Source organism: Dipteris shenzhenensis, chromosome 7 (assembly GCF_047967505.1).
Source record: "Dipteris shenzhenensis isolate YYH24624 ecotype China chromosome 7, Dip_SZ_1.0, whole genome shotgun sequence".
In the NCBI taxonomy this organism is placed as follows: Eukaryota; Viridiplantae; Streptophyta; class Polypodiopsida; order Gleicheniales; family Dipteridaceae; genus Dipteris; species Dipteris shenzhenensis.
Genome location: NC_141602.1, coordinates 1,696,041 through 1,723,903, shown reverse-complemented (window position 1 = coordinate 1,723,903; position 27,863 = coordinate 1,696,041). Strand labels below are relative to the sequence as shown.

The window sequence follows — 27,863 nt, the reverse complement described above, 5'->3', positions numbered from 1 at the left end:
TCCAAACCCCCGGCAAAATCACACAAGGCAATTTTCTAGGACAGGCACCCACTCACAGGAGAGCCTTGCTCCCGACTCCCCCGTCCTCATGAGTTGGACCATAGTGAGTTGGAACGTACACGGGCTCCACGACTGTGTTCGTAGTCGGCCACAGTACATGATGCTCCGGCAGGAGTTGCAAAGGGCAGTGGTAGGGCGGGTAGTGGACATCCTTCTGATTTAGGAGCACATGTTTTCAGCAGTAGACATCAGACGACGCCATCAACTTCTCCCAGGGAGAGGTCCAGAGGAGTGGCCTCCCGTAGTAGGACGGAGCGGAGGGGTCTGCATCTTAGTCTCACAGACTTTGGCTTCAGAGGTCTAGGATCAGGGGGAGCTCATTCCAAGACGGGCAGTTTGGATGGGAGTTCGGACGGGAGAGTCCAGGATTGGAATCTTGAACGTGTATGCCCCAGCGTGTAGACAGCGTCGTCCGGCCTTTTGGAGGAGGCTGTCGGAGTGTCTTCCGGATGTTGACTCTTGGATTGTTGGAGAGGACTTCAACAACTTGAAGTTTGGGGAAGACAAGCAGGGCGGCGCCTCGTTCTCAGAGATGCCAGCAGCAGAGCGTAGCACCTAGGACAGTTCATTTTCATGATTAGTGGCAGAGACCTGTGGAGAGAGCCAGAGTTCAGCAGGACTCCTGGTAGTCTTCTCTTCTCCTTTGGACAAAGGAGACACGATGGATTGCTCGAGAGATTAGACCGCTTCTGCATTGGGGATTGGGCATTACATAGAGGCAGTTTTATCAGGATTGTGGCAGGTACCACGATGTCCAACCACTCTCCAGTTGGACTTCCCTTGGATCAGCCCCGCTGAGGACTCTCCCAGAAGGGGGTCCGCATTCCAGAGGACCTCTTGCAAGACGAGGAGATTCGGCAGGTTATGGCAGAGATCTGGGAGCACTTAGAGATGGCACCGAGAGAGGGTTGGGCTGCGTGGGTGGCTGATGCAATTCAGAGGAGCAGTGTGGAGCTGCAGGCTCACGTCCTTAGGCGGAGGAGGACCGTTCAGGAGTGAGAGTGGGCTTTGAGGAGAGACTTCGCCTTCATCGAGAGGCTCATGGAGCAAGACTTAGTTTCTCAGTGGCTTAGTGACAGATTGGAGAGCGCTCGTCTTGAGCTTCAGGACAGAGCTGCGGCAGGCTGAGTTCTCCTACCATTCCTCCCGGGCCCGTTGGGTACAGCAGGGGGACAGGATGACGAAGTAGTTCTTTCAAACCACTGGGCCCCGATCAACCGGCACACAGCTACAGCGTCTCTGGGACTCGCAGGGCATCATGCACAGTGACCCGCAGGAGATTCTTGACATGACCACTGAATTTTATAGCCAGCTCTTTCAGACAGAGAGGATGACCCCAGCTGGTCTTCTGGCTCGAGAGCTAGTTTGGAATCATGTTCCGATAGTAGTCTCATAGAACTTATGGAGCAGACTTGAGGAGCCTTTCACAGATGAGGAGCTCTGGGAAGCCCTCAAGGCTCTCCTGACCCAGAAGTGCCCGGGGGAGGATGTCTTGACTCCGGCCTTCTTCCGAAACTTCTGGGAGATTATCTCTACCCCTTTCCGTTTAGCTTGCCAGATTTGCAGTATAGAGAGTCAACTCCAGAAGAAGGAACATATACTTTCTAGGTAATGTAGTGATTTCTCTTTGAAAGTTTTCTCTGTATTAGGTAGGTACATTTTTGTCTCACACTTTGTCTATATGTTTGCTACAAAAGGCAAGGAGGAGGGAGAGATTGAGGTTTCGACATATTTGACAGAGGAGGCCGCCGATCACTCTGCTTGATACTGCATACAAGATCCTCACTAAGGTCTTGAGTTTGCGGTTACAACCTCATCTTACCGACATCATCCATGACACATAGACTGGGTTTGTCCAAGAGCGTAGCATCCTGGACAACGTCTTCATGTTCTGGTCCAAGGAGGAGTCACAGCCATTGGCCATTCTTCTCTTGGACTTTGAGAAGGCCTACGACAGGGTGGAGTGGTCCTTTCTAGAGGGCACTATGAGGAGATTGGGTTTCTCAGACAGATGGGTCAGAGGAGTTTCAGCGCTATACGCAGGGAGCTCTAGTCAGATGATTATCAAAGGATACACAGGCGAGGCCTTTCCTCTCCCTCGCTCGTTTCGCTAGGGCTGCCCACTAGCTCCCTTCCTCTTCCTGTTTGTAGCGGAGGCTCTGGGCTACTATTTGAGATCACAGATGGTGGGTCTCACAGGGTTGAGGCTCCCAATCAGGAAGGAGGAGGAGCTCCTTGACTCGGAGTTTGCAGACGACACGGCCTTATATGTTGAGGGCACCACAGCGAGTCTAAAGAGAGTCAGAGGCGCCTTGGCTATCTATTGTGAGGCCTCGAGGGCACAGAGCAACTGGACGAAATCCATAGGCTTCTTCACGGGCTTTGAGACATAGGAGATCTGTGAGTGGGGGAGTGACTTTGGTTTCAGATGGATAGCGCGGGGCCAGAGAGCGAGATACCTCGGATGCTAGGTGGGTATTGACATTACAGCAGAGCAGCAGATTGCCCTGGTCCTTGAGAGTGTTCGGCGCAAGTTTCTCTATTGGAGCTCGGCCAAACTCTCCCTCGCAGGTCGTGCCTTAGTGGCAAACTAGGTCCTTCTTGCCACTGCTTGGTATATTGCCTCCTGTTGGTGCTTTCACACAGGATGCATTGGGCAGCTCCGATGGTTGGTACGGAACTTCCTCTGGGCAGGTTAAGATGGCACGAGGAACACTAGGGCCCGAGTAGCTTGGCAGACGGTGATCATGCCGCAAGCACTAGGAGGCTTGGGTATCATTGATCTGGAAATGCAGAGCAGGGCCCTTTTGGGCAAGCTGGTGGTTCGTGGCCTCACCCCAGGTGCCGAGCCTTGGAAGCTCCTCTTACAGAGAGGGCTTCTGAGGGACACCCCACGCACTGGGGGACAGTGGCAGCCTTCACATAGATGGATCTTCTCAGAGGCCCCCCTTACGGGGAAGGGCTCCTCGATGAGGAGTCTTCACAGGTTTGGCAGAGACTAGCCGGGGGCTCATACGTGCTCCGCTCAGATGCAGAGAGGAGTTGGAGCGTCAGCCCCTTATGTGGCACCCAGAGGTCAGAGATCAGGAGGGACGTATGCTTGGGTAGCGGACTCACATTGGTTGGGCACAGTGGGACAGTGGTCTAGTAGGGTCTTTTGGTCGCTGGCCTATGGAGGCAGAGGCGAGGCTTGACGCCCTAGCGCATCTGAGAGGGGCAAGGCAGCGGATGGGCGAGATCGACTTAGCCATTCCTGAGTCCTGGTGGGAAGGACTTCACATTTGGAGAGATAGCAGATGGCTGGGGCAGTTTTCCCGTACTAGTGTTCACTTGAGGATTTTGATGTAGCGCGGCAGCACGCACCCCGGCTTCTTCCATGTAGGACCTTTAGGCCTACTGCAGCCCCTCACTGGGAGTGACCCTGAGATGGATGGGAGTCTTGATGGGATACACTGGCAGATGATCAGAGTGGTAGGATGCTTGGGGAAGGAGTGGCACATCGATCCTCCCAATATCTCAGAGCAGGATGCCTCTAGATGGCGCTTCTGGCTATGGGAGGGTAGACCCCTGAGGGAGGTCTAGTGGGACCCGGGGGAGTGGTTCTGGCCCTCTAGGGGCGGCCTAGCTGAGACGATAGATGAGGTGCCTTTCTTTTCCTACACCACACGGATTGGCAGGAGACTTCAGATGGACTCCCTCAAGGGAGAGACACTGGGAGACCCAGAGAGTGCCCCGGGATGTTTGCTTCAGGTTTTGGACGTGGTTGTGGTCCAACTTGCGGCCGAGGAAGATTTCATACTCCTTTTGGCTGGCAGCCCACGGAGGCTTGCCCATTGGCGCGTGGTTGGAGCAGATGCGAGTGGAGGGGAAGTGCCATTGCTGCTCAAATGGTGTCCTGGAGACTATGCCACACTGCCTATGGAGCTGTTGTAGCGCAGTGAGGATCTGGATGAGAGCCCTCAGGATCATGACACGCATGCAGAGTCTTCACAGAGACTACACCTGGGGGATGGTGGCTTGGTTGACAAAGGGAGTACACGCGTTCCAGATTGGTTGCCATCTGGCAGGATATCATTTACACTCTACAGTCCACCTGGGAGCGTGGGACTCCAGGCTCCAGGGCGATTATTGAGAGGCGCGCTCGTTTCTGCAAGGCTTGGCCTGCAAGTGTTTTCTACATCTTCACTCCTCGAGGGATTCACTGGCTGTATAGTCCCCCCACTTGGCTGTTAGCCCCAGTTCCCGAGATCCCCTAGGCAGTGAGCTAGGCTTCTCTGGAACAGGCGGGTTTTTCTTTCAGCCTTTCCCGGTTTTTTCATACTCAGCACCTTCGGGGCTGTTGTCTTGTATGAAATCTTTCAAGCATTAATAGAAGGTTCCTTTCTTTGAAAAAAAAAAAAAAACATCTAGTGAAACAAACTTCTTACAGTGTAAGAACTGTTGTGTGTTTAGTACAGCTTGTGTACCAGCCCGAGTACCTTGTTGCAGTGTTCCAAAACTTCTTTTAAGTAGCTTCCTAGGATTTCAGCTGCCATTCCAACAGATTTTCAGATTTCCTCTGCGGTCCCCGTATCTTTCTCTGATGTGTGCATAAGCTCTACATCTTAGGAGTACGTGTTTTTCATCTTCTACCTCCCCTTTGGGGCAGATTTTGCAGGTTCTTTCCTCTTTGGGGATCTTTTGTCTTGCCCACCTGCCACTCCCCATCTCTAGTTCATGTGAACGGGCTCTAATTTTGCAGATTAGAGGCCTTTTGAACATTATGACTTCCTCCATATATTTTTGCATTCTGTGGATGAATTACTTGTTTGTAGAACTGCATTGTTGTCCCCGGGTTATGCCATACTTTTTTTTGCATTTTGTGTGTCAATATCTTCCTGATTGTACATGCATCCTCTAGCACATCAGTGGCTCTTATGCCCCATGATTCCATCCATTTCATTGCCACATCTTGCTGGCGTCCATCTTCTCAACTTGTCTTTGTTAGCCATGAATTGACATAATGCCTCCTCTTCTAGAGGTATCATATCTGTCTTAGCTAGTAGGATGAGGTATGGGTGTCTGTGCCTTAACGCCTAGCTCCCCTATGGGGAAACATTTATGTAAAGTCTCTATTCTTACTAGTAGGTCCTAGAGAGCCCAGGTGCCCAAGCTGGGCATCCGTAAAGGATCACTATTTGCCCAAGCATGATGTACGAAAACTGTCTCATTTTCCAATTCCATAGATGTGCCTTCTTGCACTTAGTTGTACAAAGCTTTCGAATCTCTCAGAATTCTTCTTCTTCTTCTTCTTCTTCTTTTGAGCGAGAGAGAGAGAGAGAGAGAGAGAGAGAGAGAGAGAGAGAGAGGGGGGGGGGTGAGCAAAGGGCTAACTAAGGACCTTGCTGAGTGCTAAAGTGCTAAGCTAGTAACTAGTAATAACAAAATAGAAAAATAGCATCAAGTACTCAAAGCTAATGCTTTGAGTACATGCCCAGGTTCCATGTATCCAAGCACTATGGTGGCTCTCTAATGAGACGCAAAGAGCTCTCGTATCTGTGTCTGTCGAGCTGTCTCTTGGGTGGTCTCCTTGATCTTTGTATCCGATGGGCTATGTCAAGGGTGACGCCTCATCTCTAGCAATCTCCTCTGAGAAGGGCTGACTCCTGAGATAGACCGGACCTCGATCGTGTGTGCTCTGGTCACTCTCCGCGTCGCATGCGGTCTGTGCGCCTCGCGTTCGGCAGCATCATGGCAGTGGCGCTCACCGCTAATCCATGATGCCCTCATCTCATCTAGCTCCTCCTCCTCAACCTCCCTTGGAGCTGACTCAAATGCATAGAAGTCTGTGACACGTGTCTGTGCTCGGTCGATCTCAGTATCCTGTGGCCTCACCCCCTGCTGCTCTTTGGTCTGTTGCATCATTGTTCTGTGTCGTTGCATCTCAATCAGATAGAGCCCAACACAAACCTAGTTGGGAAAATGGATAAGCCGTGTGAGCGGACCAAAGCCATGCCTCTCCTGAAAGAGGCAGTGATACTGTCCCCGCTCATGAGTCATAATAGACTGGACAAACACATAGAAAATGCTCATATGTCGCGACCCCCCCATCGTGCATACTTTGTAGATCCTTTGCTCTCTGGTATGCATGCAACTCTCCATGCCTCAATCCTCAGCTGATGTGACGAAACTCGTAACTGTCTAATGTCAATCTTTAGTGCATGTGAGACTCTCCTATCCTCGAGATACTGAGGTTTGATGACGAGACCATACTCTGAGACCCTCAAGAAGTGGTCATGGTAGAATTGGATCTTGGTGGGGAACTCTTGGTCTCCCCCCCAATCCGAGGACATATGGAGCTGGAGAAGGTCCAACTGTTTGATACGGTTGATCTCATCTCGTGGGATCAGCTCGGGTGATGCATCCATGTTGTATTGTAAGGAGAGAAGTCTGTCCATTTGAATCCAATGGCTATCAAACCATGTGTGGAGAGAGAGAGAGAGAGAGAGAGAGAGAGAGAGAGAGAGAGAGAGAGAGAGAGAGATATTAATGCCTTTTGAAGGCCTCACGGGCCAATGAGAAAGTACACAAAAAAAAACGTAGCTACTACATCTGTGAGTGTCAGAGAGTCGAGGAGTGCAGTGTCAGAGAGTCGAGGAGTGCACATGGCATCTCAGCTCAAAGTTATTATAGCACGCATCTATATTCTAATCCTATCATAAAGTGGCCTTCATAACATTAGTTTAAGATTGTGTGTGTGTGAAAGAGAGATTAATGCCTAATTTTGTAACAAACTGTAAACAAATAGCTGTTGTCATTCTTTTTGCTTCTGTTTGGATGTATCTTGCGAATTTTTTGTTGCGGCTTGAACAAATCAAGATGTTCGTGTTGGATTGAGTGATTGTTTAGGCAAAAGGCAAAGCATTTGAAGGTCATTGCAGAGAAGGTAGCAGCTCCTCCATACAATGGATGCATTCCATCGACAATGGATGAACTGGTATGCTCTTTCTCATTGATAACATGATAATCTTATGAAATACAAATTTAGCTGATTTCACTCTTAAATTTTTGTATTTCCTAGAATTGTGTTATTTTATACATCGGATTTTTTTGTGGTATTTCCATACTTTAGTTACTATAGCTATTCTAATTTGTGCCCACCTCTCGACTGAAAGAAATCTCTAACATTCTTAAGGACTTGAAATCACCAATTTTTAATGGGGAAGAAAAAGAACACAACAAGGACATGATAAATATGTTTTTGCAAAAATGGCAAGACTTCCATCGACTTAGGAACACCCCTTTTGAAAATCAAGTTGTGAAGCGAGTCTTTTCCTTGAAAATAAGGCTTATAAATGGTGGATGAGCCTAAGGGAAATGATAGGATCCCTAGGTATTGGGTTGAATTTGAACAAGCCTTCTTAAGATGCTCTTTCTTGAGAATGAGCTAGAACGGGCTTGGGAAGCTTGGGACAGTTGTAACATGGGTAAGAACACTTTAGTCCAGTCATAGCGAACTATAGGGAGGCGGTCCTTAAGTTGAAGGGAATCGACGATTCTAAAGATAAGGGGTTTTGTGAGAGGTCTGAAAGACACTTGTAAGGTTGAGATGAGAAGAAATTCTCCGAAAGCCTTTGAAGAAGCAATTAAATATGCCCAAATATATGACGACACGACGGGGAAATCCAAAACTGAAACTTTGGAACAAACTGGTTTTGCTCCTAACTTCAATATTTTCAATCTTACAAGGGAGGGGCACTTCAAGAAGGAGGCTTCTTAGGCACCACCTAAGAAACCTCGAACACAAAGATATCCTCTCCTGAAGAAAGAGGATTATGAAAGGGCCAAGCAGGAAAATCTTTGCTTCAAATGTTTACGCAAAGATCACGTTGCTTGGAACTGCCCTAAAAACAAACAGAAGCCCCAAATAAACCTCCATAAAAACAAGTACATGCAGTGCAGATGTTGTTGCTTAAGGTACTAAAAAGTACACTGCGGTAAGGATTTTTCATGATGACAACACCCACACGTGTTTCCTATCATCGGCAATATGGCGGCCCAGCTTTGGTCCTTATGACTTAATGAGGATGCATGAAAAAATAAAGGGGCAAAGAGTAAGAGTGATGGTGGTCGATGATAGTGCCACACAATTTCTTAAACTATTCATTAGTTAAGAATTGAGGTTTCCAGAGAGTTGAAGTGCCCATAAATATGTGGTCTCTCTAGCAAAGGGCAGTGACAAAAAGGTGTGGGACACCATGATTCATGGTGTAGAAGTGGCTATCCAAGGTTATCAGGATGCCTTATGCATCTTGATCGAACACATGTTGTTCTTGGTTGAGAATGGTTGTATAGTCTTGGGCATAGCTTACGGTGGAGCTATACGAATAACTCCATTATGTTTGAACAAAATAGTAGAGTCTTCTAGATTTAGGGAGAACATGATGTATTCAATTGTCCTCTTATTTGTTCAATGTAATTGGAACGACTTCTATACCAATAACAATGCGAGGTATACCTCTGTGAACTTGCGGAGTTATTTAAATAATTCGATTATGTTTGAAAAAAATGGTAGAGTCTTCTAGATTCAGGGAGAACATGATGTGCCCAACTCTCCCCTTATTTGTTCGATGGAATTGGAACGACTTCTATACTGACAACGATGCGAGGTATATCTCTGTGAGCTTACTTTTATTGGCAATTTTATTTCTGCTACGCCCGAAAAGAATAAATGTTCTCTTGATGTGATTAAAAAGTATAAATCTTCGTTTAATGATTTAATAGTTGAATTTAAAGATGTTTTTCTGTGTGATTGCTTGATGGTTTAACTCCCAAAGCGAGATGTAGATCATAAAATAGACATAATTCTTGGATCTACCCTTGTTTGTAAACCACCGTATAGACTTAGTCAAATGGAAGAATGTGAGGTCGAAAGACAATTAATTGAATACCTTAAGAAGGGCCAAATTCAACCTAGCAATTTACCTTGGTCATCACCGGTTTTACTAGTAAAGAAAAAAGATGGCACTATGCGTTTATGCATAGATTACAGAGCCTTAAATAAAATCACAACAAAAAATAAGTATCCTATGCCTCGCATTGATGAGCTCTTTGATCAATTTGTAAGGAGCAAAATATTTTACTAAAAATGACTTAAGATCAAGATATCACCAAGTGCGAATTAGATAAGAGGATGTCCGTAAGACATTATTTCGTACTAGGTACGGGCATTATCAGTCCAAAGTAATGACATTTGGTTTAACAATTGCTCTAGCAACTTTTATGACACTTAATGCATAGTGCCTTGAGACCATATTTAGGAAAATTTGATGTGGTATTTTTAGGTGATATCCTAAACTATAGTATTTAAAAAAAAAAGCATTTGAAACATTTGAGGAAAGTGTTTCAATTGCTTAGAGATAATTCTTTTTTGGCAAAAGAATCCAAATCTGAATTCTTTGCAAAAGAAGTTACGTACTTGGGACATATTATATCCCAAGAAGAGATTCGTATGGATCCCGAGAAGGTAAGGGCCGTATTGGAATAGCCACATCCTACAAAAAGGATTATTGTTCTGATGATGGACCAGCTTAAGGGGAAGGGAAGTACCTTCATATGGGACTCGAAAGAATAGTTTTAAGAAGCTAAAAGTGGCTATAGCATCTACTGCTGTCTTAAAGGTAGTAGATCCCAATGAACCATTCGTGGTTGAAACGGATATGCTAGTGATTTTGCTGTTGGAGCGGTACTTTTACAAAAGGGCCGACTAGTGGCTTTTGAAAGCAAAAAGCTAGACTGTGCCCAATGGAATCACTTGGCATATGAGAAGGAACTGTATGCTATAGTCTATGCTTTGAAGAAATGGAGGCACAATTTTATGGCACCAAATGTGAGATTATTTTTTATCAAGAAAGCATTAAGTGGATTTGCAATCAGCAAGAGCTTAAACGAAGAAAAGCTAGATGGGCTGAAATAATGCAAGAGTTTGATATGTCGTGGCCTATGAGAGTAGGATTTTGCAGGATGATGAAAGACATATGGGCATTTAGGAGAAGGAATTGCTGGCTGTAATTCATGCCCTTGCTACATGGAAACACTATTTACTTAGGGGTGATTTCACAGTGCAGACAGATCATAAATCTTTCAGATATTTCCTCCATTAGACGAAGCTGTCTGAGAAGCATATGGGTTGGGCCAATTTCTTATCCATATTTCACTTTCAGATATTGCATGTGGAGGGTGAAAAGAATGTAGTGGCCGATGCATTGTCAAGGAAACCCCAGGTTTCCGCAGTTACCATTGTTACCACAGTGAGTTGGGATGCAATGAAGGACCAGTATGCTCAGGACGAGGATTTCTCAATGATTTATGACCAACTGTCTAATAATTAGCGGCATGACCATTATACTCTCAGGGATGGATTTCTTATGATGCATGGTCGACTTTGTATCACGAAGCAGTTGAGGTCAAAGGTTATGATAGAAAGTCATGCTCCACCATATGCATGGCATAGAGGCATTGATGCCACGATAAAGGCAGTGGAGCACTTTTTCTACTAGCCAGCTTTGAGATGGGATGTGGATGCCTTTGTCAGAACATGTATCATCTGCCAGCACTCTGCTAAGTCTGAAGGAGCCACAACTGCAGTTGGCTCAAGATGAAATGCTTCCAAGTAGAGTTGTAACAAATGAGATGTATCTGCTAGATCATCCTCTTCCAGACACTTTGCATGCAATGATGAATAGTTCGTAAATTTCACCAAGTAGCGGCGGGAAACTCTACCTCTGATTTTCCTTTCCTTATGTGCCAAAATATGCTCTGGAACCCCTTTTAAAGGCTTAAGAAGACTCACAATGGAAAGCATTTTGTGAATTCTCCAATGCTGTAGTAGCTTCAACCTATAAGCTACTCACATGGAAATTTGAGAAGACTCTTAGTATCTCATAAGGAGCTTAGGGAACAACCGATCTTGGCCCCTCTTCTTTTTCAACCTTGCCTTCTCAAAATGCAAAAGAACCCAATCACCTTCTTTAAGTTCATGGCGGTGACAGTCAATTCTTTTTCTTTATGAGTCTTTTGGAAAGCTTGCTTCACCTTCTGATATATCACATCCATGCTCTCAACATACTTACCAGCCTCAAAAATCTTATCCTTAGTATGCAAGATAGGCGGGGCTTTCCTCCCTCCTTCCATTATTTCAAGTGGAGCTTTCCCAGTGGAAGTATGCATAGTATTATTGTAAGCAAACTCCACTAAAGCGCAAATATTGCTCCCACTGTCTTATGCTAAAACACACAATATTTTAGTAAGCTTTTTTCACCTTCTGATATATCACATCCATGCTCTCAACATACTTATCAGCCTCAAAAATCTTATCCTTAGTACGCAAGATAGGCGGGACTTTCCTCCCTCCCACCACTATTTCAAATGGAGCTTTCCCAGTGGAAGTATGCACAGTATTATTGTAAGCAAACCCCACTAAAGCGCAAATATTGCTCCCACTGTCTTATGCTCAAACACATAATATTTCAGTAAGTCAAGTATAGTAGAGTTAGCCTCTTCGGGCTACCCATCTGTCTAAGGATGAAAAGAAGATGAAATATCCAATGTATGCCTTGGGACTTCTATGATCAATGTACTAGTCAATATGAGATAATCTTTGCGGTGTATATGGATTGCTATCCTAGGCTTTGAACAATCATATTTTTTTTTTCCCGAAAAAACAGTGCTAATTATATTACTTCAAGAACCATGAATACAAGGAGTCTGCCTTCCGGCTGACGGGCTGCTGTCACAAAACGGACGCAGCCCTAGAATGAACAAAATGGACTCTCACATAGGGATCAGTCGGGTATGGGGGAATAGCCAGAGAGGCGGGGAGTAGCGCCACCGGAGGCCTTGGGAGGTATGCTCAAAGAAAAGATCATGAGTCCCAATCCCGAAGGAACCGTCTCCGCTTCTCCTGGCCGGCCCGGGAGTCGCCCTGGATCTGGTCTCATTGGCCTCTGAGTGTGTGAATGAGCTCGCTCCAAATGTCGACCAAGATCTGAGCAGTCGTCAGGGAGGTACCTCCAAGGCACTGCGCACAGCGTGATGTCTAGATGTGCCAACCAACGATGCTACCAATAATCTCCCAAGCAGGCTGCCTCGTCTGTGATCCTGTATCCACCTCTGTCAAATGCTGCGGAATGCCCTCGAGAGGGCCCCAAGTCCCTTGGAAAACGGGGTCCTGCGGATCAGCCTCGAACAACTGATGATACCCTGGTGCAGTGCTACACCAACAGAAGGCGCCCCAGGTGACCAATCCAAGCTCCGGAGCTGCTCGAGTGAGGATCCCAAGAGCCCACCTCCACACTTCCTGTGCACGTGTGCAGCTCCACAGGCAGTGCTTTGGTGATTCCTCTACCTCGTGGCACATGTGGCAAAGACCCTCCTGCCCAATCTGACGCAGCCAACTCCCCACTGGAAGACCCTTGTGGGCGAGTAGCCAGAGGAAGTATGAGATCTTCCGCGGCTGCCAGCTCTCCCACAAGGCCTTCCAGAAGGCCTGAAGAAATAACCTGGAAATCCCCTGAGCATACCATCGGGGACGCTGGGTCGGCGGTCTGCTCTGCATCCTCCCAAGAATTCTCCTGCCAATCTTCGCATTGTAGGCGAAGAAAGGGGATGGCCCCTGATCTGTCACCACCTCTGGCCACCTCCACTCGCCAGGATCCCAGTCAAGCTCTGACAGGGCCCGCCCTTCCCAGAGCCAAAGACGCCAAAGCTGCAGCTGCTCCTGCTCGATGCTGGGATCGATCTGCCAGGCCTTCCCCAAAAGGCCAACAACACGGCTCCTCTGCCACAGGAGAAGGGGGTCGATCAGAGCACCCTCTCTCCTGAGACGGCCGTCATCCATAACGGCGAAAACATGATAGAAGTGTCTGCAATGCGACCTGCGATAACCAGGGGAATGCCGCGGGGGGTGAACTGGCCCAGTCAGCAGGCATCTCCGGGCATGAGGACCTGAGGCTCCGGGGGTGACAGCCAACGGTCAGGGATCGCACCCTCTATCTCTGTGCGCCTCGCCTGCGCACCTCTAACCCCCCTGCTGCTGCTGCCGCCAACGCTGCTGTCTCCAGGTGTCTGTAAGTATCTCTCCAAACTCGTAAGGAGCGAGCGGGCCCCCTCATCCAACCATCCCAAGAGATGTGTGTCCTCTCTCCCAGCTGTAGACCGATGCATCTCTGACCTGGCCGTTCCAAATGAGGGGCTGCCGGTCGATCTCCTCCTGGCAGCTCGGAGGCGACTGGATGAGGTTGAGACGAAGTCGCCTCCAAACAGAGAGAAGGCTGCGAATGTAAGGTGAACGGGGGCGGGTGAGCGGTGCTGAGGTAAAGATCCATCTAAGAGAGGGCATCCACTCTCCTCCCCGGCGCGGGGTACAAGAGCTGATCCCCTGCTGAAATAGCAGCTTCCATGTTTGCCCCCCCGGGGGTCAAACCGCGGATGACTAGCTTGCCCAGCAGGGCTTGACTCTGGAACTCTGGATCAATGATGCCAAGGCCTCCCTCCGCCTGCGGGAGAATGACTGTTTGCCACGCTACCCTGGCTCTGGTGTCTCTGAGCCCATCCCCTCCGGACCATAAGAAGTTCCGGACCATCCGCCTCAGCTGGGCCACGCATGATCGAGCAAAGCACCAGCACGAAGCCACATACCAGGCTGTGGCTAATAGAACCTGGTTGACCACCACCAGGGCCCGTCCTAGAGCTTAGCAGTGCTCCAGAATGCCAGCTTCCGTCGGATGGAATCTAGCACTGGGAGGAACTGTTGAGCAGGGGTAACGTCCAGTCCAACCTGAAAGCTGAGATACCGAGTGGTCTGACCTTGAGGAATCCATCTGAAACCCAGGAATCTCCCCCACTGCGAGTAAGCCCCAGGATCTGTGAGAAAACCAACTGACTTGTTCTAGTTGATTTTCGCACCAGCAGCTGAGCAAAAAACCTCTAAAGCCAGCCTAACCCTCTCCAGCGTCATCTCGTCATCCTGAACATACAGTGCCGTGTCATCTGCGTACTCTGAGTCTAGGAGCTCTGAGTCCTCCCTGATGGGGAGGCGAACCCCTCGGATCCCTGTGCTCTTGGCTCGGAGGAAGTACGTCATAGCCTTAGCGAAGAAAAGGAAAAGGTAGGGGGCAAGAGGACAGCCCTGACGTCCAGCCAGGCGGAAATCCAAGTCTCTCCAAAGTGCCCTCCAGGAAGGACCAATCCACTCGATCGTATGCCTTCTCAAAATTGAGAAGTAGGATCGCTAAGTGCTGCCCACTGTGCTGTGCCCACTCCGTGGCCTCTGAGAAGGTGAAGACATTATCCAGAATGCTGCGATCCTGGACGAAGCCTGTCTGAGTGTCATGGATGAGGTCCGGGAGCAGTGGCCGAACTCTGGCACTGATCATTTTGGCGAGGATTTTGTATGCTGTGGAGAGGAGCGTGATCGGTCGCCCCCCTTTCAGGATGAGACAGATCAAGCCTGATGAGAGGCTCTCTGGCATTTGACCGCTGCTGAAAATCTGCTGGAAGGCTGCTAGAAGAGGCTGGTGAATCTGGTCTCAGAAGGTGGTGAAAAAAGCTTTGGAAAGACCATCCTCGCCAGGGCATTTCTGCCTATCGATAGCCATCAAGGCTTCCTGCAACTCGGACGTGGTGAACGGAGCCATCAACGACGCTTGCATACTGGGCTGGACAATGGAAGGGATGTGTCTCCACACCTCCTCATGGCAACGTCTAGTGTGCGGTGCGGGCAGCTCCTGCTGAAAGAGAGTACTGTAGAAGTCGGTAGTCATCCTCATGACCTCCTTCGGGTCTGAAGTGATATGACCATCCGTCGTCCTAAGACTCCGGATCTGGTCCCCTGCTGCCCTCTAGCCATGCATCCTGAAGAACTCTCTGCTCATCCTGTCTCCCTTCCTAGCCCAGTAGGACAGTGAAGCGTGGTACGAAAACTCTGAGCGTCGCTGAAGGGTCTCCTCAAGGAGGCTCTGGCACGAAGAGCTTGGAGGCGAAGCTCCTCCGAGCCAAGGGCTGTCTGCTGAAGCCGCTGAATGGAGGCTAAGTCCCTGCGAAGAGCGCGCTCTCTATCCCACCACTCCTGTCGAGCCTGAAAGGCTGCCGCTTGGCAGATCTGACTGGATTCTAGTAGAGCCTGAGCAACCGCCTCTGCCAAGTCATCATGCTCGCCCCAATCTCTGTCCCAAAGATTGTCGATACAACTGCACACCTCCCCCTTGGAGAAGATGGAGTCGGGAATCCTGCACGAGCGGGGGGGAAGAGTCTGAACTGCTGAGTCCAGTGACAGGATCACTGGCGCATGGTCTGAGAGAGTCGTCCCTGGCACAACTCCTACCTGTCCTCCTCTGCCTATGGCCCAATCACTGACGTAGAATCTGTCCAGCCTCTCCAAAAGCCTGCCCCCTTCCCTGCGGAAGCCCCAAGAGTAATCTAGGCTGCCTTGCCACCGACGGAAGGCGGGATCTCTCCAACTGTCCCTCCCTCCAGTCGTGAAGAGAAAGGAGTCCCAAGCGGATTGCTCCGCTTGCGCAATGCCTGCAAACTCTAGCCCTCTGCCCTGCTGGTCCTCCATGGTTTCGAGGTTATTGAAGTCTCCTCCAACAATCCACGAATCCATTTCTGGAAGCAACTCCGTAAGTGTCCTCCAAAAGGTGGGTGGCTCTGCGCCGAAGATCTGTAGGTGCGTAGACGTTGAGGACTCCTATCTTGGAGCCCTCCAACTCTAGGCCAATCCACAACGCACGGCCTGGGATCAGCGTACCGTGACCGAGAACTCTCTGAAGGAGCGACTCGCTGACGGACGTACAAACGCCACCACTCCTGCCTTGCTCCCCAATCGAAGGCTCCCAAAATGTGTGAGAGCGCCCAGGGAGGATCTTCCCACATCTGCTAGCATGAGCCAAAGAGAGCTTATGCTCCTGGAGCAAAAGCAAATCCAAGCGACCAACCACAGCTGGCCGAAGTTCCTGTCGTAGGATAAGCTTCCTGGGACCGCGAGTGCCAGAAGCATGAAATCCGTTCACATTCCAGGAGACAAGGTGTAGACTCATGGCGAAGACTGGTAGGCCCCGAACAACTGTCTGCTCGCTGTCGAGGTCGAGGAGGATGGCGGGACCCGAGTGCAGGCGCAACCGCTTCTGTGGCTTGGAGGGAGAAGCCGGATCATCTTGGCCATTCTTCAAAATTCTGAGCAAAGGCGTGAGGCCTCTAGTACCATGAGAATACGCTTTCTCGAGCCAGCTCGAGATCTCTGAGGTGGTCATCCCGTAGAAAGTGCGAAGCTCCTGTGCTGTCCACACTCTAACCTCGAGAGGGAGGTGCCATGTCAGCAAGGGTGTGAGAATCATAATCAGCCTGAATCGTTTGGCGGCACATCTCCACCTTAGGCGCACATCGCCCTCGGACCATTGAGATCTGAGAAGCTGTCCGCCTAGCAGTCCGATCCAGGAACAGATCTGATCGTATGTCTGCTCCTTGAGTGACTCCCAGACAGAGTCATCTGTCCAGCTCTCTGTCCCGTCGCTGCGAAAGGTAAAAGCAAAGCTGGGTCCATCTCTCGGAGCTAAGGTTGTGATCTTCCCATCCGTCTCCTTGCGGAGAAGGAATATGCTGATGTCGAGACAAGCTGGGAAGGTCCCAACATGCGCCACGTCCAGATAATCCCAAGGTTTGGCCCTGTAGAACTCACGCAGAAGCGCCCGCTCCTTGAGCTGCGGCTCATCGGAATCTGCAACTGAGGGACTGTCAGGCATGGTAGACTGCACCAAAGCGGGTGAGGTCTCGGGGTGCCCTACAAGGGGAACGGGGGGGGGCGGATGAGGCGGGCTAGGGCTCTCAACCTCCACAGGAGTGGGTAGCTGGGCGGGTGGAGGCTGGGGGTCAGGAACTGCAGGTGGTGTGGGAACCTGCAAGGCTGGGGGAGCTACGACTGAAGGAGGAGGACGAGGAGGAACGAGGGGCGGGGGGGGGGGTGGGGCTGCGGCTGGGGCTGGGGGGTAGGTGCTGAGGCTGGGGGGGTGGGGGTTGAGGCTGAGGCTGGGGCTGGGATTTGGGTAAAGGAGGAGGGGGGGGGGACGTGGAGAGGGAGGGACCAGGTGCTGAGGGGGGGGGGGCAGCAGATGAGGACGCGTTCCCAAGTCCTTGGGACTGCTGGCTCACAGGTCTCTGTGGTACGGTAGGGGGCTGAGGGCTTACTGCCTCCTTACCTTTCTTTTTATTCTTGCCTCTTTTCCTCTTGACATCGGTCCACCCACCAACAACCTCTGCCTCCTGCAACGGCCTCTGCTCCGCCTGGCGCGGCTGGGTGGGTGGGGGGGGGTGGCGGCAGAGGGGGGGGTTGAGTGGGGCTGGCGAAGCACGGGCAGGCAGCAGCCAGATGCCCAAAACCATGACATCGCAGGCACTGCCCAGGCTGCCCAGTAACTACCAAGCTCTGAGTAAGGGAGCCTGCATCTATCACAATCTCAATCTCTGATGGGAGGGACGAAGGATCTAACACTGCCACTCGAACCCTGGGGGCTCCTGCCGCAGCGACTGCGTCGACGAAAGTGTCCTGCATCACCCACCCAAAATGCGCCCCCAGGTCCCTGACTATCGGGCGCAACTCTGCTGCAAGGCCTGGGAATACAAGAGTTACCGGGTGGCGGGGTATGCTGAAACGATCATCAAAGTCAGCTACGCTGAAGCCCCTGTACCATGGAACCAAAATGATGAACTTCCCGTCCACTAATGTGGGGGAGCGTGAAACCAGGTCGCTCGCAGCTCTACCAGTGGAGAGCTTGAGCCAGAAGATGCCCCGTCCCATAAGGGCCACCTCCTTAATGTGACTGTCCCCTAGCACAAGGGTGGACTGTAGCCAGTCTCTGATGGCTGATCTCGAAGGGGAGTGCCCAATGACTCTGCCATACACCGAGGTGTGGGCGAAGTCATTGGCTGCCTGTTTTACCAAGGAGGTTTGTTGCTCTGTCAGAATAACACGGTAGGCTGAAGGAGAGGGGGGGTCCGAAGGGGCCTCCGGTTCCAGGCGAGATGCCGCCATACAGTTGAGACATATTGCGAGAACGTTCCGAGGGAGGAAGGGGCTGCCACAGAAGAGAGAAAGGGTGGAGCAGCAGGTGGAGCCCGGGTGTGGAAGGAGGCGAACTGGAAGGGCTGACCCGGGCTGGAAGCAAGAGCACACAGGGTCGAGCCTCTGAAGCGGCTGGATATCACTCACTGTCGTCCCTCCACAGGCTGAGGAGGTGAAGGGCCAGCAGCGAGTCAGGGGCAGCTGTCGGGGGAGGAGCCGGCTGCTCAATCTGTCCACGCAGGACCAAGAAACGCCAAGTCCAAACGAACTGGGTAGCTGCGCAAAGAGGAGTCTGTTGACGACCTGCAGAGTGCTGCGAGGGCTTCACGTGGAGAATAGAACCAGGAGCTTGAAAACGGCCGAGTTCAGCATGAGTATCAGAACGCCAGCGGGGGGATGAGAAGAGGGTCGCGACAGGCAGCGAGAGAAACGGCAGAGGGGGGCGTCGCGATGGGCAGAAGCGGGGAGAGGTGGGAGGCGAAACAGGAAGGGAGGCGGCGAAGTAACGCGAGAAGGGGGGAGGTAGACGGCAGGGAGGCGTGGAGGAGGAACTCGCAAGAGCTTGTTCTCTTCTGAACAATCATATATGCTATGTCAGTTTGTAATACATGCTTCTATGATGGTATATTCACATGTATTTTAATTATTGCATATCCTTGTAACATCCAGATGCAATCAAGGTCGCTTGCCATTTTTCAAGGGAGGGGTATGTCACGAGAGCATGAGTTTAAACTTGCATGTGGGGAGAACCCTGGAAAACTAGGTGCGCAGGGCCATGGGATGTGGGTGTTGAGCGATCCATACCCCAGCATGGGGATACTTTGGCATTGATGATGCATTCTCTGTGCTGCAAAAGCATCTTTTTGCCGGATGTGAGGCCATCGTACAGCTCGCAGCTCTCTACCCTTTGCAGATGGGTCCATCTATCTTGGACCAACCTGCTGGTATGCATTCGCTAATTGCTCCTTTCACCGCACCACCTACATGCCTAGAGTGGTTTGGGTTTACATGGCAGTCCACCAGTGGGAGAGAGGGCAATCCTCCTCTCAACCTTTTGGTATGCAGTCCTCGCAAAGAGATGCATTTGGCACACACACAGCCTGGGGTTCTAGCCTGGGGCACATACAGCCACACACAGGCCGTGCACTTTTTGATCCTGTTGTTCAAGCCAAGTATACAAGCTTTGACTTAAAACAAACTACGGTAACGGCTCAGGGATATCCGTCACAATTTCTCAGAATGAATAAGTATACTCTCCTACTTATAAATTCCTTTGCGAAGGTACAGACTATCATCCCACACTCTAGAAGCTTCATTAAGAGGTATAAAATTTTTTTGGAAATCCAGATTGAATCTTCTCCAAGGGATTGGAGCTACATTGTCTCTTCGTTTCTTCATCCACCACCTATTTGCAGCTGCTGTGAACATATATTTGGCCTCTCGGTTCATCATTGTATCATTATGAACTTCACGAATGGCAAATCTGTGGTCCCATTTGTGAAGCCATGCCTCAATGATGTGTCTGAGTTCCTATTAGCCATTCCACCTGTATATTTTTTGGGCCTATAGTTTGCTATGTTTGGCCACTTTTCTTTGCCACTATCCATTAGAAGAACATTGTCTCATGATTCCTTCCTCTTTTTCTTCCCTAGAGGGTCTACTTGTCAGTGTAACAGTTAGTGGATTCTAGGTTAGCAGACAGCTAGATAATGGGCTCTGTCCCAATAAAGAGTCCCACTAGTTGGAGTTACTTTAGTACTCTTCTTGTACATTTAGTAGTGTTTTCAGGATTGTTTGTTGGCTTGCCAGGTGGCAACCCTATTGTACTATCCCCTACTTTTCTAAAACTATATACAGGGGTTTTAGCTCTCATAGACCCATCGGTCTTCCAAAGACTTTAATAAACTTTCTTTCTTTCTACTACACATTCATTCAACTCTAATACAATCACATGTCATTCTATCATTGTTGGGACTTCATAAGCATCAGCCTGTAAGCTGCACATTCAAAGAAGAACAGCACCAAGCTCAGCCACGTGGGAGTTGTTACATCTCATGCCCTCTTCAATTAAGACAGACCTAACCCTTCTCCTCTACTTCTTTTTGTGCCATTTCTGCTAAACAATTCCAAAGTTACCCATAAACTAGTCACTGTTAGCAGCCCTTAATAGAAGCTATGTTTCAGTTGGTATTAGAGACCTTTTCATGGGAATTTGTGGGCAATTAGCTATCATTTCGTTCTGAAATTTGGAGCACCTATTCTTGAGCCTTGGGCCTACCTCACTGCAAAAATTGGTCGTGGTCTATCCCAGTCACCAGATGACACGTGTAAAGCCCTGGTGACCTCGATTTTCCCAAGTGCTCAGATCTGCATAGTTTTTACATCATTGAAATCAGGCTGATTGAGAGATCATAAGTCCTCTACGATTTTTGATAAATTTCAAGGTTTGAGCCAGAATTGCTCAGGTAATAGTTGGCACCTTAATCTGCTGCGATCTGGATCTTGAGAGCTGCAAATGATGGTTTAATTGCATAGCCGCAGCTAGCTCTGTTCCAGGTGATGTCCATCAGAGCTCATTTGCCCTCTCATTTGCCTCGAAATTGGGTTCCAAGAGGCACATTTGTGCTGTCAGCTGTTAGTGTTTGTATTCAGACCCTGAATTTTGCGGCTTTGCAGTTCTATCTACTACTCTGCTCTATTCTATTTTGTTCATACCTAAAGCAATTGATGGGGATGGAGTCCTCAAAAGTTAGAATAAGGGAAAATTGTGTACTGTGCACTGTGCATCTGCCACGTGGACAGTGATTCTAGACCTGAAGCAGCACTTTTTGTGATTGAGGTGAGCTTTTTTTATTTGTTGGGTGTTATGAGACCTTAAAGCATCGTAAATGACTCTGCGAAGTTCAATCACACTTAACCATTTTGAATTTAACTTGATGCAAGTTTTGTTACACAGTTGCAGGTTATTATTGCCAAGTACAATATATATCCTCATTTTTTTACATTTTTAACTGCAGCTGAAGCTCCCTGGTGTTGGACCTAAGGTTGCACTTCTGGTGCTTTGGGTGGCCTTTGGAAGGTAAGTTTCATATAACAAGTTCTTGCAAAGCTAACTATTGAGAGATTGAAGTTATTGCAGAGACTTGTGCCTGGCAGAATCAACAAGGTAACACAATAGAGTTTAATCCTTCATCACGTCTGAGTCTGCCTCTTGTTTTCAAAATTTCCTTTATTATCACTTAATTGTGTGCCACTTACAAAAGAACAAATATCAAGAAGACAGGTTCTTTCAATGTGCAGCCTTTACTGCTTAGACTTTCAAGCTAGATGAAGTCAACTTACCTTTGTCTGTTATTCTATTTTACACGTTCCAAACTCCAGATGTTTTTAAGCGCCTGTGACTGTTTGGGGAGGGGAAAGTCTAGGAAATACATATGACAAAACCAAGGTTTTTTCTTGAGATTGTTGAAGCCGTCAAAGAGGGTTGACTTTCTATGTTTTTATTTTTAGTTGCAAAAAAGTAGCCTTTATTAAGTATAGACAGAAAATACAATAAGCCCAAAGCAGATCTTGTGGATATCCTACGCCAGGATTTTTTCCCCCTTCCCCTTCCCTGCGCGCCCCCAACCCCCCCCCCTCCCCCCCTCCCCCGGCATTGAGAATGAACTTTTTATCAATGCTTTAGAAAAAAACCAACCATACAAATCAGCTATTTGTGTGGCGCTGATTGTGGAAGAGATACAATGAAAGAACTTTAGCTGTCGATCAGCCTGTTTTCAGCGAACTCAGCTTACTGCATAGAGAGGCTTTGAAACCACAGGGGCCAACAACCAGGGTGGGGGGCTATACAACGAGCGAATGCCTTGCTCCGTGAAAAAGTAGACGACACCAACAGGCCAAGCCTTGCAGAAATGCACCTGTCTTGCAATGGTCATCGTGGGAAAGCTATAATGAGATCACGAGGGTGGTTGCTGTGGGGACCTACTGACCTTCCATCACCAAACTGCAATGGGCAACCTAGATGTTCCAAGCAGTAAATTTGGACACCGTCTCTCAAATGCTATCCTCTGGTGAGGATAGGGCCATTCGCGGGAAGGAGAGGAGTCGCATCTTGCACCTCAATCTGGAAGACCTTCTGTCCATGCCTTTGGTGAGGATATGGCCATTGGCGGGAAGGAGTCATCGCATCTTGCACCTCAATCTGGAAGACTTTCTGTCCATGGATCTTGAGACTAGCAAAACCATGTTAGTTGAGAAGGCATGACTTCCCTCTATCAGGCTGCCATGCCCAAAGTGAAGTCCTGCTGCATCCTGTGCATCGTAGGCACGATCCTAAGGGCCCCTTGTTAGGTCCTCTGCGTTGCGGAAGCGTCTCAATGTCTCTATTTGTGCATCAGTCACACCTCCTATCTGCTCCAACCAGGGCCAACGGTGAATCCCACGTGGGCCACCATCTAGAAGAAACATGTAATCTTCTGTGGGCGGAGGCTAGTCCACACTTGTGACCAAAATCTGGAAATGACCTCCTGGGGCACTTGCTGCTCTATCCAACTGAAGGGGGTTCAGGGGGCTGCTACAAGCTGAAGACGGCGACCAATGCGTCTGGCATATGAGAAGAAGGGCATCTATGTGATCCTCTCCCCTCTAGAGTTCTTGTTGTAAACCAAGTTCTTTTAGCATCTACATGGTAGATTGCATCCTACTTGTGTTTTTTTCGCTCATGCATTGCTCAGCTCAAGATTGATTCACAACTATCTTTAGTCCAATTGCACTGGAATAGCTGATGCAAGAGCCAAGATGGCATGGAGCACCATCTCTTACCTACACCGAGAGAGGCCTGAATATTATTGTTTTGATAGTTAGTGCAAAGCCTTACTAGGTAAGCTTTGTGATTAGTGATTCCTTCTTGACAACCAGCCATGGAAGGACTTCTTTACCCACCAAATTCAGCGCTGCACTCCTAGAAATGATGATTGGATGCCTAGCACGAGGTGGATATTTAGAGATACGAGCATCAATCTTCCGCTCCCCCATTGGCATCGATTGTTGATCAGATGTTCCCTTAGCTGGTCCTCGCCAGAGACTCAACATGAGAGACAAGCAGCCCATTGTGTGGAATGTTCCATCCTTTGATGATCATTGGCCTGTTGGGCTCTTCAATCTACATGTAGTACTCTAGCTAGATGGGAGAGAGGACGGACTTCCTCAGTTGATGCCTCGAGAGTATTCAAGGATTTGCCCTTGCTAGTGAGTCACATTATCATATAGGATCTCATAGCCTCTCATAGGCACACTATGCAAATTAACGCAGCCATCCCTTTGGACTGGTTACACGAGTTTGACCAAGCAGGAAGAGAGAGACACGTCAATTGCTTGGGGCGTTCCTTTGGCACACAGAGTCTATTTGCATCTAGGAGGATCAAGAATGCTATGCATGCGAGTCTGTTCAGCATCACATTTTGGGGTTGCGGAGAGGCCTAGAGGATCTAGCACGGCCTTGGTTGGCAGGTTGAGGAGAGATACCTATGTAGATTGTCCATGAGGAGTAGGCTTGAATATAGTGTGCTATGGTAGGCTACGATATAGTGTACTTTGAATTTAAGAGGGGCCCCTAGGTCATTTGCCTAAACTAGAGAGAGTAGACTCGAATAGACATGGCATGCTAGTCTCAGTGCATGGTAGACATGGCAACCCACACACATGTATAGTGGCCATAGAGAACCCCCCCCTTGAGGCTAGGAAAGGATCTTTAATGATAGAGTGGGACAATTGACGGTTTTCCTCACACATCTAGATGGGAGAGAGGACAAACTTCCTCAGTTGATGCCTTCAGAGTATTCAAGGAGTTTCCCTCACGCCAATGAGTCACATCATCATGTAGAATCTAAGAGACACTCATAGGCACACTTTTTGCAAATTATCACAGCCATCCCTTTGGACTGGTCACACGAAATTTGGGGGGTGTTTAGAGTATCCGTCATATACCTGTATAACTCCGCAGGACTAGGAGGGTACCCTAAAAGGTTATATAAGTCCCTAAAAATAGAATCCCGAGGATCAGGTGAGCTCGAAGCACTTCCTGGCCACATGATGAACTGGAAAAAAGAAAAAAAAACTATTACTGATGAGCTAAGAAGAAAGGGGAAGGGAAGAGAGGATTACTGTCGAAGCACATCTATAGACGGGTTTGATTAGCACGTCTATTTTCACGTACAACAGCGCGTCTATAGATGCGGCTGTTTGTGTCTGCAAATAGCCTAGACGTGCGTTTAAACACGCCTGTAGACGCGATTTTAGACGCGCTCTGAGACTCGCCTATAGACGTGCTCCGACAGATGGACTTTTCTAAAAAGTAGAAAAGGACATTGCGGTTGCTTATGCAACCTCGTATTTTTGCTTGAATATCGTAATTCCTAATGCATGATAAGCCCAATTGCTGCTCTCCCTGCTGCTCCCACTAGCCCCGCCATCTCCCCCTTTGACCCCCACCCCACCCATCTTCACCTTCTCGGCCCATGATCAGCTGCCTCCCCCTTCGCCTACCTCTAGCAAAGACCCCCCTTCCTTACCCCACCCCCTTCCTTCTTGCCTCTCTTGCCTCTATCTCCTTGTGCCACCCCTATGTCTTTCCCTCCTTACCTTTATGTTGGGTGGGTATGAGGATGTTGGAGATAGATGCCGCCATCCCCAAGTCCTGGAGGGTGGTCTTCACAAAGCCTCAACTCCATTGAGTTGCTATGGATAGTTTTCTTGGATGGGGCATAGTTACGGGAAACGGGGAAACGGAAACGGGAAACGGAAACGGAAACGTTTCGGGGTTTTTGAGAGGGGGTGAAACGGGAAAACGCCACGTCATCAAGGGGGTTTACAAAAGGGCGTTTAGAGTAATGCATACACACATTTAGAGTGCTCTACCTTCAAAAAAAGTGCACAATAAGCTATAGCTCTACCTAGTACCATTAATATTGATTGTAACTTTGAAGATTCAAGTTTCATTGTTCAACCAATCACACAATGCAAATTTCAATTACGCAAGGTGGGGTAATTTATAAATCCTATAACAAGTTACAAAATGGAAAAATGATTCATGATTCATGATATTTAAGAAACCAATCATGATTCATAAATGGTAATTCAGCTTTCAAAGCCCAAATGTCATAGTAACAAAAAGAAAGCTGAAACCCAAAAAAGGCTACATCGAGGATGATATGATCAAATAATAAGCTCATCCTCATCCTGAGACTCAACCTCTGCCTCCTCCTCCTCCTCCTCATCATTCTCCTCTACTAACGAATCATCATCATGAGCTGAGTGGGCAATCATCTGGGCTATGAAATCCAATATATTTGTCATGCGTATACTCGTGTCTCATCTTGTTAAGCAAACGCAAGTTTGCATTAACAAAGACAAGATCATTGGCCCATTGCGTTCGCAGACGATTTCTCTTCTTTGTGTGGATATGGGCAAAGCTACTCCACAAACGCTCACAAGAAGAGGAGGTGCAAGCTTGGCTTAGAATGCGGATGGCAAGCTTTGCAACTCGGGGGAATCAGCTCACCATGTAACAGCCCCAACTCGAAATCTGAAATTCCAAAACTCATAAATTTCAGATTTCTAATTTTGTATTAAATAACAAATTACAAGTTCCTAAAATCTGAAAATTAAAATGAGTTAATATTACCTATCATGCTGTGCATCTGGCCATGCATACATGCCTTCCTTATTGCGATAATTGGCAAGCTGGTCTTTTATCCTCCGCCGTCCATCAGGAGTTGGTACTCGGCTTCCCAGCCGAGGGCAGCCCCCGCTCCGTCTCCTCCACCTTCTCCGCCAGTCGCCTCCGTGGAGTCCGAGTCGCCTACCCCTCAGCCTCCTCCCCCTCCCCCCCCGCTGGCAGGACACCCGGAGTCTACACCACCACTGGAGCAGGCTTCCCTGGCCGCTAGCCCCTCAGTGGCAGACTCTGATGGGTCTCAGCTTCAGGAGAGAGAGCTTCCTCGAGACTTTTACAGATCTGGCCCCTGGGACTACTTGGATGTGGCCGACCTTGGGACCTTCCCGGCTTGTCTCGACATCAGTATCTTCCTGCTCCGCAAAGGGGCGGATGGGAAGATTGTCGCCTTGGCCCCTAGGGATGGCCCTAGCTTCGCCTTCACGTTCCTCAGCGATGGCACCGAGACCTGGACAGACGACTCGGTTTGGGAGGCTCTCAGAGAGCAGACACACGCCCAGGTTTGCTCCTGGATAGGCCCATCCGGTGGGCAGCTTCTCGAGATTCAGTGGTCCGAGGGCGATGTGCGCCTGCGGTGGCGTTGCGCCGCCAAACGCTTCCGACTGATTGTGATCCTCAGACCTCCCCTGTCATGGCCTCTCCCCCAGGATGTCAGAGCTTGGTCCCATCAGAAACTCCGAACCTTCTATGGGATGACCACTTCAGAGATCTCGAGCTGGCTCGAGAAAGCATTTGTTCATGGCACCAAAGGCCTCTCGCCTTTGCTGAAGGTGTTGAAGAACGGGCAGGACGACCCCGTCTCCCCCTCCAAACCTTCTCATAAGCGGCAGCGCCTCCATTCCGACATGTCTGATTCTTCATCGACTTCGACCGCGAGCAGACAGTTGTTCGCAGCCCCCCATCCCTCTCCATGAGCCTACACCTCGTATCCTGGAATGTGAACGGGTTTCACTCTTCTGGCACCCGTGGTCCCAGGAAGCTCATTTTGCGACAGGAACTTCAGCCTGCAGTGATTGGTCGTTTGGATGTACTTCTGCTCCAGGAGCACAAGCTTTCTGCGGCTCATTCCCGTAGCTGCGGGAAGGTTCTCCCTGGACGTTCCTACACTTACTGGGAGCCCTCGATCGGCGCACAGGGGAGGAGTGGGGGTGTCTGTACCTCCATGTGCGAGCAGTTAGCCCAGGGAGTTTTCGGTCATGGCACGTTGATCCCAGGCCGAGCCCTTTGGGTAGGCCTGGATTTGGAGGGATCCAAAATTGGAATCCTCAACATTTATGCTCCTACAGACCTCTGATGCAGAGCCACCTTCTGGAGGACACTTACAGGGATTCTTCCAGACATGGATTCCTGGATTGTTGGAGGTGACTTCAACAATTTGGAGACCTTGGAGGACCAGCAGGGCAGAGGTCCGGAGTTCACAGGTATGGCTCAGGCAGAGCAGTCAGCTTGGGACTCTTTCATCTTCGCGACAGGAAGGAGGGACAGTTGGAGAGACCCGTCCTTCCGGCGTTGGCACGGGAGCCTGGACTTCTCTTGGGGCTTCCGCAGGGAAGGAGGCAGACTCCTGGAGAGGCTTGATAGATTTTATGTCAGTGATTGGGCCATCAGTAGAGGCGGTCAGGCGGGTATAGTTCCAGGGACGACACTTTCCGACCATGCGCCGGTGCTCCTTTCATTAGATTCGGCAGCCCAGACCCTTCCCCCCCGGTTATGCAGGATTCCCGACTCCATTTTCTCGAGGGTGGACGTGCACAGCAGTATTTGCAGTCTTTGGGACAGAGACTGGGGGGAGTGCGTGGATCTGGTGGACTCAGTTGCGCAGGCTCTGCAGGAGTCCAGCCAGATCTGCCAGCTAGCAGCCCTACAGGTTCGACAGGATTGGTGGGGCAGAGAGAGAGCTCTTCGGAGGGACCTCGCCTCCATTCAGCGACTCCAGCAGGCTTCCCGGGCTCGGAGGAGCTTCGGATCCAGGCCCTT

The 27,863-nt window shown here is 49.4% G+C and overlaps 1 protein-coding gene across 4 annotated transcripts in view; it reads left to right on the top strand.

Annotated features, from left to right (window-relative positions):
- The window catches only part of LOC147899800 (uncharacterized), a 93,320-nt gene that overhangs the window by 26,371 nt on the left and 39,086 nt on the right, over positions 1-27,863 (top strand). For all 4 annotated transcript variants that reach the window (XM_087377310.1, XM_087377309.1, XM_087377311.1 and 1 more), the window contains 2 exons: positions 6,949-7,036; positions 21,172-21,233. In XM_087377310.1, the coding sequence (XP_087233436.1) occupies positions 6,949-7,036; positions 21,172-21,233 (150 nt within the window). The remainder of the gene's footprint in view (positions 1-6,948; positions 7,037-21,171; positions 21,234-27,863) is intronic.